This window comes from Tachypleus tridentatus, chromosome 6 (genome assembly GCF_004210375.1).
Source record: "Tachypleus tridentatus isolate NWPU-2018 chromosome 6, ASM421037v1, whole genome shotgun sequence".
NCBI lineage: Eukaryota > Metazoa > Arthropoda > Merostomata > Xiphosura > Limulidae > Tachypleus > Tachypleus tridentatus.
The window spans coordinates 135892925-135914048 of NC_134830.1; the positions used below are offsets into that span (position 1 = coordinate 135892925).

The 21124-nt window shown below is 36.1% G+C and overlaps 1 protein-coding gene across 6 annotated transcripts in view; it reads right to left on the reverse strand.

Annotated features, from left to right (window-relative positions):
* The window catches only part of LOC143253756 (TNF receptor-associated factor 4-like), a 30636-nt gene extending 11189 nt beyond the window's left edge, over positions 1–19447 (reverse strand). Inside the window, exons 1-4 of one of the 6 annotated variants that reach the window (XM_076508078.1) lie at positions 19198–19447; positions 11268–11369; positions 6624–6727; positions 2575–2679 (exon numbers count right to left, since the gene is read on the reverse strand). In XM_076508078.1, the coding sequence (XP_076364193.1) occupies positions 2575–2679; positions 6624–6698 (180 nt within the window). In that variant the 5' untranslated portion in view covers positions 6699–6727; positions 11268–11369; positions 19198–19447. Of the gene's footprint in view, positions 1–2574; positions 2680–6623; positions 6987–11267; positions 11370–19197 lie in introns of those variants that run through there. The other 5 variants (XM_076508080.1, XM_076508077.1, XM_076508081.1 and 2 more) reach the window with 5 other exon arrangements.
* Positions 19448–21124: the final 1677 nt, after the last annotated feature.

Here is a 21124-nt window from a genome sequence, read left to right on the forward strand (position 1 = left end):
GCGATTATATACTATATGAAATGCTTCCCAAACACTAATGATACTTATACTCATTGATGCAGTAATAATGTAGCAATATTGCATACTGTTATGTATTTCACTAAATTGTACCGTGCGTTACCGGGCTGTGCTTTGCCGTTTGCGTTGTTGGGAAAGCTGAGGCAGTCAGCCAATAGCAGTCAATCTTGTTTGGTGAAGACGACAATTGATAAAACGGCTTGATTGAGTAAATACAACAGAAATCTCCTCGAAAAGCCCTTTCAGTCTCTGTGACCTACAAAACGCAGTTCGCGCATAACCCGCGAATATGAGGGGCCGCGAATGGCGAACCGCGAATAGGCGAGGTCACACTGTATTTTGCTATTCTCAATTAATTTAAGTACCGGAAGGCTATGATCAGGATGCCAATTTAGAAACATGTGTTTCTGTCCATAAGAGGTTCCATGTGTAAATAAATTCTATGTTTTTTCTACTTTGCTATTTTCGTGAGAATAATTTTTGTTTTGATTTCAGGGCTAGTAAAATGTCAGCAGTTAAGAAACGAAAAATTGATGATGAGGGAAGGTTATTCAACAGTGAATGGTGCACAAAATATCTTGTTGTCCCACATAATCAAGGTGTTGTCTGCCTCGTCTGTCAAACTACAATTGCAGTCATGAAAGAGTACAATATTAAGCGACATTACGCAACTAAGCACTCCTCCCAGTTTCATGAAATTGTTGGTCAGGCACGAAAGGACAAAATTGAACATTTAAAACATCCATTGAAAAGCAACAAGGTGTTTTTACCACTTTCAAGAAAAATTCAGAACTGGTGACAAAACTGAGTTTTAAGCTTTGTGAATGTATGGCAGAAAAGGGAAAGCCTTTCAGTGATGGAGAATTTATTAAAATTGTTTAACAATATTCACAGAATATGCATGTCCAGAGAAAAAATATTTGGTGGAGCAAACTAGCCTTTCCGCTTTACTGTCTCACGGGACAAAAGATCTTTCAGAGGACATCAAAGAAACTTTGAAAGAGAGATTGAATTCGTGTGAAGCTTTCAGTCTGGCTTTGGATGAAAGCACTGATATCAATGACACATCCCAACTTGTCATTTTCATCAGAGCTGTTACTGCAGGCTTTGATGTTTTCGAAGAGTTTTAGATATGGCAAGCCTTTCCTCCACAACCACAGGACAGGATATTTGTGAACAAGTGCTTAAGGTTGTAGAAAAGTTTGAACTGAATCCTTATAAATTATGTGGTGTTACAACAGATGGTGCTCCTTCCATGACAGGTAGGACAAATGGATTCACCAAGAAATTTCTAACTGCAATTGGAGCACAAGACGTAGTTGTAAGCCATTGCATTATTCACCAAGAGAGCTTGTGCACCAAAGTTCTGGATTTTGCAGAAGTCATGAAAAATGTCGTCCAATGCGTAAATTATATTCGAACACGAGGATTAAATCATCGACAATTTAAAACTTTTTAGATGAGCTGGACAGTGAGTATTCAGATGTTTTGTACTTCTCTGCTGTACGTTGGCTTAGTAGAGCTGCTACTTTGAAGAGATTCTGGAATCTGCGAGAGGAGATTAAGTTCTTCATGGAGAGCAAACGTCAGAATGTGGACTTCTTGAGCAATGAGAACTGGCTGAATGACTTAGCATTCCTCACAGACATTACACAGCATCTGTCTGATTTAAACTTAAAACTACAAGGGAAAAGTCAACTTGTGAATAAGTTGTTTGAGCGTATTTGTGCTTTTGAGAAGAAATTGGAACTTTTCCAGGTTCAGTTGAGAAGAGCCATATTGACCCATTTTACATGTCTTGCAACCAGGAAACTGGAATTTCCTAATCTGGATTGCACCAAATATGGAACCAGTGTACAAAAGCTGCGTGATGAGTTTGCAAACAGATTTCCAGATTTCAGACAAACTGAAATTAGATTGAAATTGTTCGCTCAACCTTTTGATTTGGCAGTGGAAGACAGTCCTGATGATTGCCAAATGGAACTCATTGAACTGCAGGTTGACATGGACACTAAAAGGAAATTCTCTGAAAACAGTTTGCTAGACTTTTACAAACTCTGTGTACGTGAAAAGTTTCCCAATTTGTCCCGTCATGCACAAAGAATTGCCTCCCTTTTTGGTAGCAGCTACTGCTGTGAGCAATTTTTCTCCAAAATGAAGCTCATCAAAACCAAATGTAGAAGTCAGCTGACTGATGAACATTTGACCAGTCAGTTAAGAGTGGCAACCACTTCTGTCAAAGCTGATATTGACAAGCTCTGCAAGGACTCTAAATTTCAAGTGTCGCACTAAAATGATCACTCATGCAAAAATATAAAATATTATTGCTTGCATTTGAGAATTTTTTTTAATTTATTGTGCATGTACACGAATAAGCTTGTTTTTTAAGTGGCCCCGCTTGATTGATGAAGTTGGTTATATGGCCCACCGACGAAAAATGTTGCACACCCCTGTCCTAAAGGATAAGAAATACGTCGAGAAATCCAATTAGACACGTGTACAGTTTAACTGTTGACAACTCGGTGATGATATTAACTAGAAACAAAAATATTTTACCTTCAGCTTTTTGAGTTCATCCATCCACCTGCAGCCATCTTTAAAGTGAATGCAGTAGACCAGCGATCCCATAATTTCAGGCTCAGTTCCCAGATCAGGATCCACCTAAACAGAGAAAATAAAACATGCAGGGTTAATAAAATTCTGTCAGCTACAAGCTCATTCGCGAGACACTAGTTTATCATAGAAAAATTGTACTCTGTATAAATAAATGGTACAAACGACCGTTAAAACGAGCGAGAGAAAAAAACACATCTAAACGTAAAAGAATAAACTGAGCAATAAAAGGTATCTCCCTCTTTGTTACTAGATGGTAAAATTTTACATTTGATGTACAGAACAACAGACACAAACCCAAATTCAAGAACTATCACGTGGCATAAATTTCTCAGTACTAAAATCATGATAATTCCAAGTTATCACATGAATAAACGTTGCGGACCAATTGGCGTTATGTTTCTACCTTTAAACAACTGAATGGACATTGCTGTAAATTAGTTGGTAAAAAAAAAAAAAAAAAAAGAGTAGCCCAAGAGTTGTTGGTGGTGATGATTAGCTTTTCTCTCTCTAGTCTTACACTGTTAAATTAGAGGCGTTTAGCGCAGATAGTCTTCGTGCAGCTTTGCGTGAAAGTAAAAAAAAAACAAACAAAAGAAACAAGACTATTCGTTGATGTTTTTCGATTGGTACATTTTAAAATGAACTAAGATTTTGCCCAATTTCTCAAACTGTATTCATATATTATTTCACATATTTTATTATTTTTGAGATTTTGACACTAAAGTATAAATGGAAAAATTTAAGGGAGTAATTTTATTTTGTGAATGATAACATTAAAACAAACAGTTACCGTCCAGTCTTTAATCTATTAGGCTAAACAGCTCTTCTGCATACTTTTAAAAACAAAACTAATTGTCCTAGTTGGTCGGTTATACAAAAGGTATAAATTAAAACGTTAATATAATAAACCTAGATCTATGTAGGGCAAATAATGGGGTAGATTTAAAATATTTGATAAAATAGGCTTAGATCTATACAGTTCATACAATGGAGAAAACTGTTTTATTTTATAATAAACAAGTAGTGTGTCGTTATTTTTAGGTGTTTAAATGTTCTGGATTCAGGTTTGTCTTATGCACAAAAATATCATTTGTACAAGATGAAAAAAAAAAAAAGACAAAAAGGTGTACATGTTTTTGTAACCAACATGATCCATCATCATCTTCGGCAGACGAAGGACCCCTTCACGAGGTTCGTTGATATACTGGAGTAAATGTACGTGTACAATATTGCACTGTGACGCCATTTTCTAACTGTGCGCATATATTTACTCGAGTATATAAACAAATCTCGTGCGTCCTTCATATCCTATAAATGATGGATTATTTCGTCCACCGAAAGATTTAATGTATTTCTTCCTTTCATTTATTAATCTTCTACAAATTAAATTTCTTGATGATGAGAAATCCACTTGAAAGAAAAATTGGTCTCAAAATGGCTGGTATGAGTATTAAAAAGCTTTTATTGATAACCAGAGAACAACGTTTCGATCTTCCTAAGTCATCTTCAGATTAAGAAAACTAATTGTCTAGCTGGTCGGTTATACAATGGTATAAATTAAAATGGTAGAATAACAGACTGAGATCTATATAGGGCAAATAATAGAGCAGATTTAAAATGTTAATAAAATAGGCTTAGATTTATATCGTTCTGAGATAGAAATAAAATTATTGTGCATGTAGCTAACGTTGATGTCGTTATTTTAAAGTTTTATTTTTTATTCTAACAATTTTGTTTTATTTGTTCATCTTAGTATTTTTTTTTTGGGGGGGGCATGCGTGCGCGTGTGTATTTTGCTTAGGATTTCTGGAAGAAGTCTGTTCTTCTTCACATGTGTTAACTGTAAATCACGTTATTTTTTTTTCTTACAATACACAAAAACATGAGGTTATTAACCTCCCTCGCTCTCCATTAGTGTTAGTCCAACGTTTAGAACCTCGTATATCAGACTCCTACTCCTATACTCTCCAATCCTTATTCACATTTTGATTACAACTCCCGCCCATGTAAACGTCGCAAAGTTTGTTTTTGTTGGTTTGTGTTTGTTTGTTTTTTTTAACGTTAAGGCGGTAAACAAACACTATTAAATATTCATACATAAGAACCACTCATCTATATTTAAAACACCTGACACACACGCTCACAAAAGAAATCCAACATTGGAGAACCATTAAACTACCACTATCACTTAGTAGCGCATTATATTAAGGCAAAGTAGATAACGTGACTAATGACACCGGGTACGTACAAAAAGCAAACAAACTCGACAGCAGTACAGTGGATAGATTAATATTACAGCTTACATGTTATCAGGCAGTTAAGTACGATGTAGCTCAGAGTTACTTTTCATAACCAACAAGTAAAGAAGTTGTAGATACTTCAGTTGTTTGTTTTTGTTTTAAAACAAACCTAAAATCTTTTCATACTGTTTTTGCTTTAGGGATTCTGAATTTAAGGCTTATCTAAGACGCTGGTTTCTTGCGACAAGGATACATCTAGAAAAACGTCTCCAATCAAAATGAGAATAATATTAAAATGCGAGCTAGACATGCAAGAAAAGAAATGGCGTGGAAAGTCTCTCACAAAAAGCAGACAGTACTGAAAAACTTAGATGGTCTGTAGTTGTCAAATCGGATTACTTCTCAATGCGGCAGTTAAGAAAGTCGGGGTTAAAGGTTTAGGGTGCATTAACAAGCAGCATATATTTTAGCACGTGACAAGTGGGACGTACGCAACTACCGTTGAAGTAATCGAAAGATCCTGATGTAGTCCTCCTGACAACCATGATATGACTCCTAGTCGAGTCGAAAATGAACACTTTTTTTTAAATCCCGAAGGCGAATGAATACTTTAATTATACGCAAGATCGATGCAAATTATCAGAGAATACGCACTTTCCCTCTACATCTCGAGGTTATGACCACTTATCCAATTTTCACTATTTATGCTGAATATAAAAACATTTCATTTGCTGATACACTAAAATACATTTTTTCTCGTGTATACTGTACTTTTGATTTCAATTAAACGTCTTATTTTAATCAATTTAATAAATTCTCATAAAAGTAGTTAGAATTTTGAAAACGAAGCGGGCCTTCCGCACAAACAAAATAAGCGACAGATTAAGGTTAGGTGCTTTTGGTGCTCCCCACCTCACAGCGGCGAGTTAAACATAACATTTGATTTTAATGTAAACTTATTTACTTATCTCTTTCAAAATTACAAAAACATACTGGAATTCACTTATCAAAATAACGGTTAAACGTTTTGTTTTTTAAACAAATTTCATCTTTACCGACCGTGACACATAATTTATAGGAGGACTTGAGTAATCCATTTTACTCACTGTGGCCTTGCGCTTGCCAAGACCAGTACTTAAAATTTTTTAAAGTACTTCTTTCTAATGGCACAAACGTATTTTGTCTACGATCTAAGCAGGTTATTACAAGAAAAAATGAATTATAGCGCTAAGAATTAGAAATTCATGGCGAGATCAGCACATATATTTCATTAATACACCTATGCAACATGCAAAGTATCCTAACACGTATAAAACTAAAATATATATTATACATAAAAACCAAGAAAGCTAAATTGTCACGTGAACAACAACGTTATACAGCAGTTAAGTTTCCATAATTATGTTATTAACACTCATTACATTAACGGTATGTGGATAACATGGCGGATAATTACATTGACAACGTGTGTGTGTGTGTGTGTGTGCGTGAGATAGATAGATAAATCTACAAAGTTTCAGTTGACGGATTTCCGTTATATTATGTAACAATAAACTACGATACCACATGAACAGGACTAAACAGCAACAAGAATTTGATGTAATCTGGAACAATCCAATAAAAGAACGTTAAAGTAACTTTATAGTTCAGATCACATAGTGAACAACAAACGATACAATAAAGAATAACAATAGGTTACTCACTGGATCGACAAGACTAGGACTATATTAAGAAACAAATTCATATTACCAGATGAATAATACACCTCTCTCTTCCCGTTTGGTGGTATCTTAGTGACTGACCATTCTTCACTCTGTCACCCATGGTCGTCCTTTCCCTTGGTTAACTGAGAACTAAAAGAAGTAATGCTAAAGTGTATACAAAGGCCTTCTTTATATTCCACGCAGCAATCAACTATAACCGAGTACAGTCTATATCAACACCCCTCTTCCTTTTCTATTAAATACAGCTGAACATAACGGGTCACTAATACCCTCACCACGTGTTCTCGTCCCTACACTATACCAGCTGTGATTACCACGTGACTGGTACCATCACAGTAATCTTCCAGGGAGGAGTTGTGCTGGGAAGTGGTTGTAGGATCTGGACAGGCTAAAAGAAACGGAATTTATTTAGTTTTGTCGGGTTACATTATAGTGCCAGATGTTACGTGCTGTGGTAATTCCATAATCATAGGTCGCACCATGAGTCACTGCTATACTTGTTCATTAGCGTCAATTTAATGGGGAACAGGCACCGAACTTTCCGTCCCACGGAGAAAAAAAAAAGGTTCAGTTTGCTGTCACAAACAAATGTCTTTCATGTGTCAGTCGCATCTTTCTCCAAAATAGACTATCAAGTAACTAATACAGTGCTTTTCTCAATCCAGACACAGTAACACTTTTACAGAATTAATACACGTGTAATACATAACTAGCGATTACAGGTGTGACCGTTATGATTCTATTTATCAAATACTCTCTCTCACACATTATAACGCCCTCACGGCTGAAAGGACGAGCATGTTTGGTACGACAGAGATTCGAACCCGCGACCCTCAGATTACTAGTCGAGCGCCCTAATTACCTGACCATGACGGGCCATTGACCCGTACAAGTGCAATACTTAAAATACAGTGTGTACGATAAAGAAAGACACTAAAGTTCAGTCTCAACACTTTTGTAGCACTACAAGGGGAGTGTGTCAAGCGAGTTAAGTTTAGGCACAACATAAGCGCGTGATTGGCTGGTTGCATCATTTTCATGACCTTTGTCCAGGATATAAAACTGTCGAGAGTTTTTATTTCTCACCAGGCAACTTTATTCTCACACACTTTCTGTTGCCTCGCAAAAGAAAACAAACAAAAACGATTGTAGGGAAACCGGCGATTCGGCGCATATCCTTAAAGTTGTATTATCTATAAAAAATACACTATTATTTTGAAATTAGGTGCGTCAAGGATTACTTCAACCATTCAGACGACCATGTTCACAATGAGCATAGTGTTGTGAAACTTATGTCGACTAGTTCCTAGTTCGCGTGGAGGTACCCATACAACATCGCGGGTTTGTTTGGTTGTTTAGAATTAAGCACAAAGCTACACAATGGGCTATCTGTGCTCTGCCCACCACGGGTATCGAAACCCGGTTTTTAGTGTGGAAGTCCGCAGACATACCATTGTGCCACTGGGGGGCGCATCACGGGTTAAGTACATCTTGCAACACATAACTACATGTTCGAGAATAGCAACCGTTAGGTGATAAAGAGTAAACGCCTGTATACGAAAGAAAGCCAAACATCATGCAACAGGTCTATACAAAATGAAATGTTTTACGTAAGGTAAGTTCACAAGAGAATAATAAGTGAATATTTAAGTATTGACGCTTTTTACACCATTTAAAACGGAACAATGATCTACTCTTTTCAATTATTGTTTTACTAACTGTCCTATTTCCCCATCTTCCTCAGCACGTTGAGTTGACCCTAACTCAACGCATACCTATCCTGCAAAGATACAAATTACATGACGGAAATAGAATGTATCTTAAACCTTATTTGTCTGTCACATAACATTTATGTTCAAATTGTTAAAAGGCGAAACAAATTCCCTCATCTTCCCCCAAAAAAACAGGCAAACATGCTAGAACATAACCAAGTTAACTTTAAAATAATCTATTGAATATGTTGATTTTATGTACCGAGATTGTTTCAGATTTACTCATGATCGAAGATTGCCAAGAAAGAAATTGTGTAACAATATGTATATAAAATCGGCAAACTTTTTTTTTTTTTAATATTTATGTATATACAAACAACTTACTAATCCTTAACAATGAAGTTCATCCGATTGGTTTGTTTTGAATTTCGCGTAAAGCTACACAAGGGCTATTTGCCGTCCCTCTTCAGCTACTATTTTACCAACGAATAGTGGGATTGACCGTAACATTATAACGCCCTCACGGCTGAAAAGGCGAGCATGTTGGGCGTGATGGGAATTCGAACCCGCGACCCTCGGATTACGAATGGAGTGCCTTAACCACCTGGCTATCCCGGGCCTCATCTCATTGGACAAATGTATAAAAATTGTCTATAGTTATCCCTCAATATCCAAGTGTTCTAGTAGTTTTGTGTGTTAAAAAGTTATTTTTTTAATGCAAATAAAATATAAGTAAAGAGAATGTTTATCGTCATCTCTAGACGCTTTCATATAATTAATTATTATAATATTCACATATGGAAGCTTTCTGATCAATCAGTGTCGTTAATTTAGCGTTAATAAACAGCCTTAAATTTGAGCTTAAAATGAATTAAAACACACTTAAGCTTGTTATTCGATATCAGTAAACGTATTAATCCCACAAAACGATAATTTATTTGTTAAGAAACAGCCCAACAAAAATAAAACATTTCGCTATGTGCTCTAGCCACCGTGGGCCACTGAACACTGAATTTTAGTGTTTTAAGTGTGTTAATTCATTGCTTCTCCACTGGGAGAATTTAAACACACGATATTTAAACGCGTTATTTTACGGCAAAATTCAGTTTTTAACTTGATATATTTCGTCGTTTCCAGTGTTCCAGTATAAACCTGTGTTCCACATTGAAATATAAAGAAATAAACAAATCAACTGAGGCTTGAACCAATCAGAGACAATTATGAAGTTACATGACGATCCAGTTATTGCCTGGGCCATGCAGATTGGGAAAGTAACTGTGGTTACAGGAGCGATGGTGGAGGAAAGTGAATGGTATTTTTATATGCAAAAACGGCTCGTTTGGGCTGAGAAAACACTTTACATAGAAGAGCGAACAACGTTTCGACCTTCTTCGGTCATCGTCAGGTTCAAGTGAATGGTAGTTATGTGGTCCATAAAAAAAACCAGAAAATCTCTACGACTATATAGAACTTTGTGTCGGTTTCATTGGGTTCTGAAATAATTTAGTTTGTAAGGAAAATGACAAAAATCGATCGTTATCCAAGTACGATAGGGTGATGTCCCGTGAAAGGGGGGGGGGAAAGAGCCTGACCTCACCCACAACTAAAACTTTTGTTATCCTAGATATAGAGGTTTACCTATTGAATCATAATAATCATTGTAACAGATCTAACTTGAATGCCATCGAAACCGAATTGTCTTGACGTGTTTACATTTTCAACTGTTATCAACCTTATATTCACTTGTATCTCAGAACGGCTGGTATGGGTATTAAACACTTTTACTGATAAGGAGAGAATAACCTGAAGATGACCTAGGAAGGTTGAAACGTTGTTCTCTATTTATCAATAAATGTGTTAATACCCATACCAGCCGCTCCGAGATACATTTTTATTTCAAGCAAATTTCTCGTCATCAAGAAATTACTTATATTCACTTATTATTTTATTCATTTTACAAAACTAAGTGGAGCCGCGGTCCGAGTTATTTCATATCTTTGCATTTTCGTACTTTCTTGGTGATAGAATGTTTCAAAAGTTGGCCTTATGACGTTTATTTGTTTGTTTTTGAATTTCGCGCCAAGTTACACGAGGGCTGTCTGCGCTAGCAGTCTCTAATTTAGTAGTGCAAGACTAGAGGGAAAACAGCTAGTCACCATCACTCACCGCAAACTCTTGGGCTGTTGTTTTACATTATAACGCCCCCACGGCTGAAAGGATGAACATGTTTAGTGTGACGGGGATTCGAATCCGCGACCCTCAGAATACGAGTCGAACGTCCTAACCACTAGTGCCAGATCAAGGCGATCGTAGGGCCTAGGTACCTTCTGTTCGTATGCCTTACCAGCCGTATAAGTTAGCCTAATATTAATTTTTAAGGAAAATTTTCATGGGCCTGTTGATTTCGTAGGCCCAAAGCGAGCATGTTTGGTGTGACGGGGATTCGAGCCCGCGACCCTCGGAAAACGAGTCGATCGCCCTAACCACCTGGCCTTGTCGGGCCCTTCATGATTCTTAATCAGATAATTCTCTATTGAGGCATACAGCCACATTCGCTTTCAGTGGAGCTTTAAAAAATAAAGTTTTTCCAAAGCATTTGTACGCCAAGGCGCCAGATCGTTTGTGGATCCATATAAATACGCAAAATATAAACAATTCTGCATTTTAATCCCAATAGTTACGAGTACGGTTCTCTACGTATTTTACACTGAAAGTTGGTTTTTTCATCCACTTACTTTTTACGGCTGTTGTAACAGACAAACAAAAACACATGAATTACTCAATATGATGCAATATGTGGGCCACACTGGCTGTAAAAGATATAAAAAGGAGTTGAAAATTTAAAAGGTTAAGTAAAACACATTAGGTGATAAAATATCAAAAACTAGCGCCATTTTTAACCTCCCTAACAAATGTGAAGTTATTCATGCATGAAGTTAACTTGCAGAAATACGCACCCTCCTGGCAGGTATGACTGATTGTTCCTGCGGTCTCTGCTGGAATTTTCTAACAGTTCCACAACAGTTTATTCATATTTAACATTCAATAACGTTCATCATCTGTGAAAAAGAAAAAGGAATTTAGTGAAATTTTAGTTTAAAAATGAGCTATCACCTTTACATTACATAATAGATTTCATTGAAATATTTCTTTGTAGATGCAGTTATCAGTGAGTGTCTTGCTTTTCTGTTGCAACATCCACGACATTTTCACTAAACACAAACACTATCAGGATTTTTTGTTTTGTTTTTAATTGTTTTATGCTTGAAACTTACTCCATTTTATTTGTAATTTTTGTTGCTTAAATCTAAAAACATTTTTTTTGGAAATTTCAATACCGTTTTTTGATATTTATTTTTTATTATTATTTCATGTCTGAAACTTGCTTCTTTTTCGTAATTTTTATTGGTTTGAGTTGAAACATATTTTGTGGAAATTTCAGTTGTTTTATTTATTGCTCAGTTATAAATATACTTCTTAGTTATAAAGATATTACCCAGTTATATTTAGTGATGTTCGGTGCGGTAGTTTCAGAGATACGAGTTTTGGATATATACATCGCAAGCTCTATTGTAATAAGACACGCTCCTCCTCGTGGTATTTAAATCCCGAGGAGAATATTAAATCCCAACAATATCTAGTTTCATCTTTGTTAAAAGGGGGGGATAAAACATCTTATATTAACCGCATACCGATGGTTCGATTATAAAAGGTCTCTTTCTGGCGATTTTCAATGTACTTCATATAAAGCAACCAACCGATCTGTGGCTATAACATACAAGGCCAGGCAACCCATACCTGGTCAATGAACGAACGAAGTACTGTTTTCTGATAAGACCAAACGAAATAATTTCTGTACCGTGAACTAATACACAGAACTAGAAGCAGGACAAAACAGCTATTCGTCATGTATTGGGTAGCAGCATAAAAAAGTTTTACATGAAAAAGATTAATAGCACCCTCTCTGGAAAGCTGGTGTCATATTGTGTTTCAGTGACGTTCTATTCAAAAGTAGGGATGTCATATGAACAATGGCATATTAAGCTGCACATATGGCTTAGCAACTATAGGGTGAATGGCATTAACTGAAGAATTGAAGGTCATTTACACAGAAATACGATGTCATATGAATACTTTATTTTTTTTTCCTTTTATTCAGCAAACAGAGGCATTCTTTTATGTAGTTTTCCTTTTAAAGGATATTTTTGTTGGGCACTGTTGTGTTGCATGTCATTTTAACGCTACTTGGCGGTTCAGCTTAGAGTTAAAATCATTACTTTCTCCAGCCAAATAGAGAAATACGAATAACCTACATAAAAAAGAAATAACTTGTTTTAATATATTCGTATATAAATGTAATTGTCGTGCAGATCTAATGATTAACTAGAGGAAATCCGCAATATCCACGAAACTTGAAATTTTTTCAGACAGAATTAGAGTTGAGTAATCTAGGAGACCTCCCCCCTTTTTATTAGATACATTTTTGTGCACCAGCAGTACCAAGTTATTAAATGTTATTACTCATCAGAATCTGTACTAGCCTACCTTCAAACTGAAATTGTTTTAGACAGGATAAGAGTAAATTAATGTACGAAACCTTTCGTGTTGGTCAAATATAAATAAAAAAAATTTGACCTCTTGTGTCCAAAACTGTAATCAAATCCCACACCGGTCAAGAGACAACGGAGTTACGAGCTGAAAGTTTGTACTTAAATATCTCGGAGTCATTCTATGAACCGCTATGCCGCAGCTAAAAAATATGTTGACGATGAAATAATCTAAACAAACATGTCGAGAAAGGGGCAAAATCTATTTGGGGCAGGATATTAAACAGTCTTAGCCTAAATTTGATTTATGATTTAATATAAAGTTATACTTTCAGACTTATTCCACACTATATTTATTTTTCGCAACCTGTTTCATGAACAACTCAAACAAAGCTATTATAAAATAGGATTAAAACTACTCCCAATGAAGAAAAGCTAATGAATGCATGAATTTGAAATATTGCGACAAATATAGTGTGGAATTAGCTTAATAATTTTATTGAATTACTCCTACGTCACAAAGAATATTCAAAATTAAGTTATTCTTATAAACAAGAGGAAAAAGTTCAATTAAGTTATTTAAAACACTATTTGCTTCAAGCGCTAAGCTGCACACTGGGCTGTGCCCACCATATGGGTCGAACCTAAAATTTTAATATGTTAAGCCTACCGAGTCACTGAGAACTTTTAAAATGAACCACGTTCTGTTTAACCCAGCCATTTCGGACACACATGGGTATCTTTTTCTTTTATTAATAAAATCCAAGTATAACTTGACCGATGAGAGAATTAAGTTTTGGTTTTTTCTAAAAACTGAAAAAAACAAACAAAACCGTTATCCCTAACTGGTGGCCTGGCATGGCCAAGCGCGTAAGGCGTGCGACTCGTAATCTGAGGGTCGCGGGTTCGCACTCGCGTCGCGCTAAACATGCTCGCCCTCCCAGCCGTGGGGGTGTATAATGTGACGGTCAATCCCACTATTCGTTGGTAAAAGAGTAGCCCAAGAGTTGGCGGTGGGTGGTGATGACTAGCTGCCTTCCCTCTAGTCTTACACTGCTAAATTAGGGACGGCTAGCACAGATAGCCCTCGAGTAGCTTTGTGCGAAATTCCAAAACAAACAAACAAAACAAACCCTAACTGGTGGCGCAAATACAGAAGATACCCCTTTCCTAAAAAATACTTAAGCCCTCTACATTTATTTCTCTATAATTTTTGTTATAAATCAGTACTCATTTTGGATCGCCTTCTCAAAATTCTGACACTACGTATGACGGTATTACAAAAGGTCGTATCCCTTCTCAAAAGTATTTGGGATTCATTTTCTGGTTTTTAAAGTTTTTGTGTTTCATAATAAATTTTGCTCAAATAAACAGAGATAATAATGACAGTGAAATTATTAAAACTTCAGAATTAACAATGAAAAACTATTACAACAGGAACAGTTAAATAACTAGGTGGTGAACAGAAAACAATTCCATCACTAATTTGTTCAACATCTTGTAGAAAAACAACTGTACAAAGTTTCCGCATACTTTTTTCAGAAATATTAACTTTATAAAAGTTAACAAGTTCCGGGAAGAAGGAAACGAAAAGGTAAATATTACGTTTTACCAAATGTTTACCTCGTTACTGGCTAATTGTTTCGTTATACATGTTAGGCCTATCAGCCATTATGCCTTTTTTGTTTTTCTCAAGCAAGCCTTGTTAGACGAATGTCCGTCACGTTCTTCGATATTATGCATGACTGAGATTCAACCAGTCGTGACGAAATATAGTTACAACAAAGTTAGAAGAAAACGTTAGGCCAGTTAATAAGGGCTGTAGCCGTCGATTGCTTTACACAATTTATTAACCAACAAGTGATAGCTTTCATTTTTCTACGTCCAATGAAACTAACGAAGCGAAAATGCTTCTAGGTTCCAAGACTGAATAGAAATAGGAAAACCTGACATAATTTAAAGCCATTTCTTAGAAACTGTGCTAGTTAGGAAATCGATGAATAAACGATAACATTTCTGTCATTCGTAACCAATGAAACATGTGTAGGATTTTTCTCAAATTTAAATGTATTTTTAATAGACAGTTACACTGTTAAAGAACTATTTGGAATTGAGCATGAAGCTACACAATGTGCTCTCTGTGCTGCGTCCACCACTGGTATCGAAATCCTATTTCTAGCTATGCAAGTTCGCAAACAAAACATCCCGTTGTGCCACTGGGGGCGGGGAGCAAAGAACTAAGATTTCAAGTGTAAAAAAAGAAAAGAACAGACAATTTAAACGGTTCAGTGTTCAGTACGTTTTTATTCTACTCTATTGATCTGTTAATACTTTTTGGTTTTTACTTTTGCGCATTCACACGAGATGGCGCTAATAGATGTTCTAAAAAATAAATAACCTTTATACTTTAAAATTATCGCCTGTTTTACAAAAGACTTCCGATACGCTAGTAACTAGCGGGGTTAGTAACAGGGCTAGTATTTGAATCGATACGATCGGCGACAGAAAGTTAAGAATACGCTAATATATTCGAAAACATTGAAACTGAAATGATGTTTAGAGGTAGTATTAAAATGGAGTAGGTAAAGTAAAAACCCACGTAAAATAAAACAGGGGCACACGTTTCCATTTCACACCACATGTGTCTGCACACACACTTAGTTTAAGAAGTCTCGAAATGTATATTTCAAAAAGTAGTTACAACATAAGGTAACTGAAGTGTGGTGAAACCGAAACAGTATCTTATTTTTATACAACTAATTCATCAGCCAAAGCATTATTAACTCACAATTAACTGACAATTAATTATAAAATTTAAGTCTCCGAGATTGTACAGTTCCTCTCTTTGAACGAAAAATTATTTTGTTGACTTTAAAGTAAAATCCATTACGTACCTTGTTTGTTTGTTTGTTAAGAGCAAAGTTAAACATGCTATGAACACCACGGGTATGGAAACTGGATTTTAGTGTGTGTACATATATACATCTTCGGTACAATAAAGCCTTTTACTCTGTATAGCAGAACGGTTAGTTTGGGCTTAGCGCACATTTACATGAGGGCTATCTGCGCTAGCTGCCCCGAATTAAGCAGTGACAGACTAAATGAAAAGCAGCTAATCAACATCACCCAACGCCAATTCTTGGGATTTTCTCTCACAAACAAATAGTGGGATTGACAATCACATTATAACGCTCCCACAGCTGAAAGAACGAGCATGTTCAATGATAGGGATTCGAACCCCAACTTACAGATTGCAACTCAAGTGTGCTAACCACCACACCTGGACAGGCCCTGCCTTACTATTTTGATGATAAAATGTAATAATTCAACACGGTACGTTAATATTTCATTATTAAGAGTTTGTTTGGAATTTAGCACAAAGCTACACAATGGGTTGTGTGCTCTGCCCACAACTGATATCGAAACCCGGTTTTCAGCAGTGCGAATCCACAGATATATTGTGCCACTAGGGGGCCCGTTATTAAGAGTTCCTAACACATTCTTAATTTCGAACTCCTATTAAAGTATACGAATTATAAAACAAAAATTATCGGAATGATCACTTGAACAAAAATTATAAAAATATCATGAGAATTAATCTTCCATTCAGTTTTAATGAAGAATAAACTTGGGGTTATATTACATTATGCGTCAGTGAAGATAATTTTGAATGTATTTGTTAAAAAATAAACCTACAAGGCATTTAAATAAAAATAATCTGGGTAAAATGTACACTGGCTACAGAATTCTTAGTCTGCGTTTCTAAATATACAGCCTGGCTGAGTGTTATGATTTTCTTTTTGTTTTTTAGAAATTTTTGCGCAAAGCTACACAAAAATCATTTCCTACTATCTAAATTAGACAATAAAGGATAGCAGCCACATCTCGGGCTATCCTTGTCTGATCAAACAGCGATGATTTGACTCTTAAAGCGCACCCCACGACCCCAAAGGTCGGAGGTTGCGTTTATTCGGCAACGAGACGAGTGCTCTGAATCCTCGAATTCATAGGGCGGAGATGTTAATTCACGAGATTACGTTCAGCTCACGAACTAATGAAATTCTACAGACGTACGCAGACAGAAAGTTCGCAATTAATCACAGAGCTACATCATAGGTTGTCTGTGCTCTGCCCACCACGGGTATCGAAACCTGGTTTCTAGCGTCGTAAGTCCGCAGACATATAGCTGTGCCACTGGGGAACAACGGTAGCAAGTGTTCATATTGTTTTTACATTGTAGGAAATGAGTAGATAATTTGTTCGTAAACCGAATTACACTTGACTGAAGTATATAAATGGCAATTGTCCACCGCCCGAAGGCGCTAACGTCACCAAGGTTTCAATATATTGATACAGGACCCCTTGCCTCGCCGATCACGACATAGTAATTTCACCCATTCTCAACAATTTGCCAACGATGCCTCATCATCACTAACTTCTGCCTGCCACGTCAAGTTGAACAACAAAACTATTATTATCACCATTCTTTTAGACAATTAGCAGAACGCCTTCTTTCAGTCACTTTTTTTTTGTATTATTAACTGAAAAATGCCCGGTTGACATGTTCTTTTCGCATGAAATACACAAAATTATATCCATCCTGGATACCAATTTCAATTACAAACTAAGCAAATTTATATAAACCTTACAAATGATGCAACAAACATTCGCCATGTTGAGTTAAAGCCCCATCTGGCGATGAAGATGTATAGAACACGTATTACCAGATCCAAATGCTGTCTGGTTTGTTTTGAATTTCGCGCAAAAATATGTACCTTGTTAGCCGTGCCTAATTTAGCAGTGTAAGACTAGAGGGAAGGCAATTCTTGGGCTTCTCTTACCATTATAACCATTATAACGCCCCCACGGCTGCAAGGGCGAGCATGTTTGGTGTGACGGGGATTCGAACCCGCGATTCTCAGATTACGAGTCGAATGCCAGGCCTCCAAAAACGGCGACTATATAAAACACTATAATACATTTTAATAGGTAGTAGGAAAAAACAAAAAACAGATCAGTTGTATATTTGTGAATATTATGTTTCCCTGTGGTAAAAATTAAAATCTTTCATGAAGAAATTACTCGGTTTCAGTAATGTTTCTTGTGTTGTTTTTTTCTCCACGAGTTTTACTTGCAATTTCGTAGCTTGATAGTGCAAAGTTAATAACTAAATTTATATAGCCTTAAAGGTCACATTTTAACTATCCCGTCGAGAGATGTTTTATGTAGAAGCCCATACTCTTTTTTTTTTTTTTTTTTTTTAGTCCCGAGGCCGCGAAGATTGTTGAAGCAACACAAAATGCAAGGTATATCATCGATGATTCTCGGGTACCTTTTGCAAGTGGCACCTTTCTTCTTTACACGTATTCCTCCCTAATTTTTGTAGTGAAAACAAGATAAAAGGCAGCTAGTAACACCTCTCCCCTACAACGATAACTCTTAAGCCTATCTTTTACCAACAAATATTACGATTGACCGTCACATTTTAACGCTCACATGGTTGAAAGAGCGACGGGGATTCGATTCCACAGTCAGTAGGTTGCGAGTCGAATATTCTAACCTTCAGTTCATGCAAGTCCATTATCATGTTTATCACAATTAAAAACAAACAAACATGTTTTAGAACATCAGGGCAAAAAACAGTTATGTTACCAATCTGATATCAATTTATGAGAAACATTTTGACATAAAAAATTTTATGCAGTAAAATATATGCTTTTTATATTTTTTTTACCCAGAAATAAAAATAAATGCTACACCTAAAAGTCAAAACCAAAATGTGCAGTTATAGCAAGGTATAGGGAATTCAGTTTTTGTTTTAACGCCCGCTTTACTATTTATCTTTCCCCATTTTTAAGGCCTCTTAGTAGCTCATTGACGAATCATAAGACTTGCGAGGCAAAATTATGTTTCGATACCTGCAGTAAGCAAATAACAGACATCCAATTGTGTAGCTTTGCGTTTTTACAAACGTTTTTATCAACTAAGGGACCGTTTCTACATAACAATACACTATTTCATTTTAAACTTTGTTGTTGGTATCAAAGATCAATGGAACAAACGTTACAGAACAGCTCGCGAGTACAACATTGAAATATGTATTGGTTTTAAAAAACTAAACCAAAGATACTGGAACTAAAAAAACACAACAAAACACGAATATTTTGAATATTGTTTAAAGAGTTTGTTTCAATATTTTATCATTCGAGATCTTTAATTTCATTCATGAAGTTCTCATAAAACAGAATATGGCAAACATCGAGGAATTTAAGTTACATTTATATCTATATCTACTACAACTAGTTAAAGTAAAGTATCTATGTAACGTATAATAGGTTACCTGTATTAATATGAGACTTGTATGAACAGCTTCCCGTGTCCTCCACACACTGTTATAACAGTTGTTTTGCACTGGTATTATCAGTCGTTCTAACTTAAACAAAATTATGCTGGTTTTACAGCTTGCCTTTTCTCACTTGGGCGATTGGAGTATCTGTTTAGCTAACGTTCCTCACCCCGAACGTTTATAAACTAACCCAGCTGTTCTTCATGCAACCGATGTTTCAGCTGCCCTCCTCGTGCAGCCTCACGTGCCGCATGACAGAAAGGAGGAGGGGCAAGTCGAGAGATTATATTTAAAGTTAGAATAATTATATCTTCTAGTTGGGTTATTTGGGATTTTTTTATTGGACACAAAAGAAAAGACTGATAAATAATTATATCAAAACATAAAAACAACAACATTATGTGAGCACGAGGAATGAGAGAATAAAAATAAAAGTACATTTCGTGGTAAAGAGAAGTAAAAAATGTAAGCTGATTTAAGAAAGAAAAATTTGTTTAGCACAAAGCTACACAGTGAGCTGTCTGTTCTCAGGCCATCACGAGTATCGAAATCCGGTCTCTAGCAGTGTAAGTCCACAAATATACCACTGGGGATGGGGGAGGATTGAGGGAATTGTAAAATGAAGAAACTATGGAATGAGAACAGCATATTGAGGGAAAGAAATAAAAGTGAGAAAATGAATGAAACATGAAGAATCTTAGAAGAGTTACTTTACTCTCCTGTTATACAGGAAGCCATAGTTTTACATATGTTATGGCTTGAGTGCGTATTTTTTATCGCATATTACGTACACGGTAACATTCCTCTATAATTTCCCCGGCTTTATTCCCTATTCCTTCTCCTGCGTAACTAAGCATGCAGATATCATTTCTTTGTCCACGTCACATCTATTTCCTTTCGTTACACCCTAACGTGACTTTAACGCAGTGTGTTTCTGGGGGTCAAGGACTTTTAACTTCAAAGATATGCAACAGATCATGACAGTAGCGTCAAGATTATTTGACAGTAAGGTCGTATACCCGAGCGTTGATCAGTGACTTTAGTGTCGTCGTAAAAACTTGGAGAGCTGATGTGAAACGTAAGTCATACTCGTGAATACTGCAACATACGAGTAAGAAACTGTTGTTGTATACACCTGGTGTTATAACAACAAATAATCACTGGGCCAATAGTGTCTATTTCTCATACATGAAGCTGGATGAACTTAGGGCAAGTGTCAACATATAACATGACACAACATGGCTGCGCTTGTAACATTTGCTAATGGTCAGTCATTTCAACGATTCCTATACAGTTATGGTTAGCTACTATGCTTGTTTGTTTATTTACTTTCAAAGTTTTAAAAGGGCTGTCCAACGCTGTGCCTACCGCAGAGACTCAATCCATGATTTTAACGTTTGATTTCGAATTTCAAGCAAAGCTACAGAAGAGATTACCGGCGCTAACCGTTCCTAATTTAGCAGTGTAAGACTAGAGGGAAGACAGCTAGTCATCACCGCTCACTGCCAACTCTTGGACTACTCTTTTACAAACGAAGAATGGTATTGATCATACATTATAATGCCTCTACGGCTGAAAGGGCGAGCATGTGTTTTTTGTGACGGGGATTCGAACCCGGGTCAATTTTAACGTTATGAGCTCTCACGCTTACTCCTGAGCTACAGGGGTGAGGTTGATAAATAATATATATATATATTTACGTTTTTGTTTATTTATGACCAGTTGTGATCAAGTTTTAAAGAAATTCTTATACGTTATCTTACTGATTGGCTTTTTACTGTGAGGTGTAAACAGCAGATGAAAAGGAAATATTAACGAAGAGACAAATCGTTGTTAGAACATAATTTACATAGCGATAAATCAAAACTGATCACAGAAGTTTTAAATATTATTCTGAGTTCAAACGTTTTCTACTACGAAG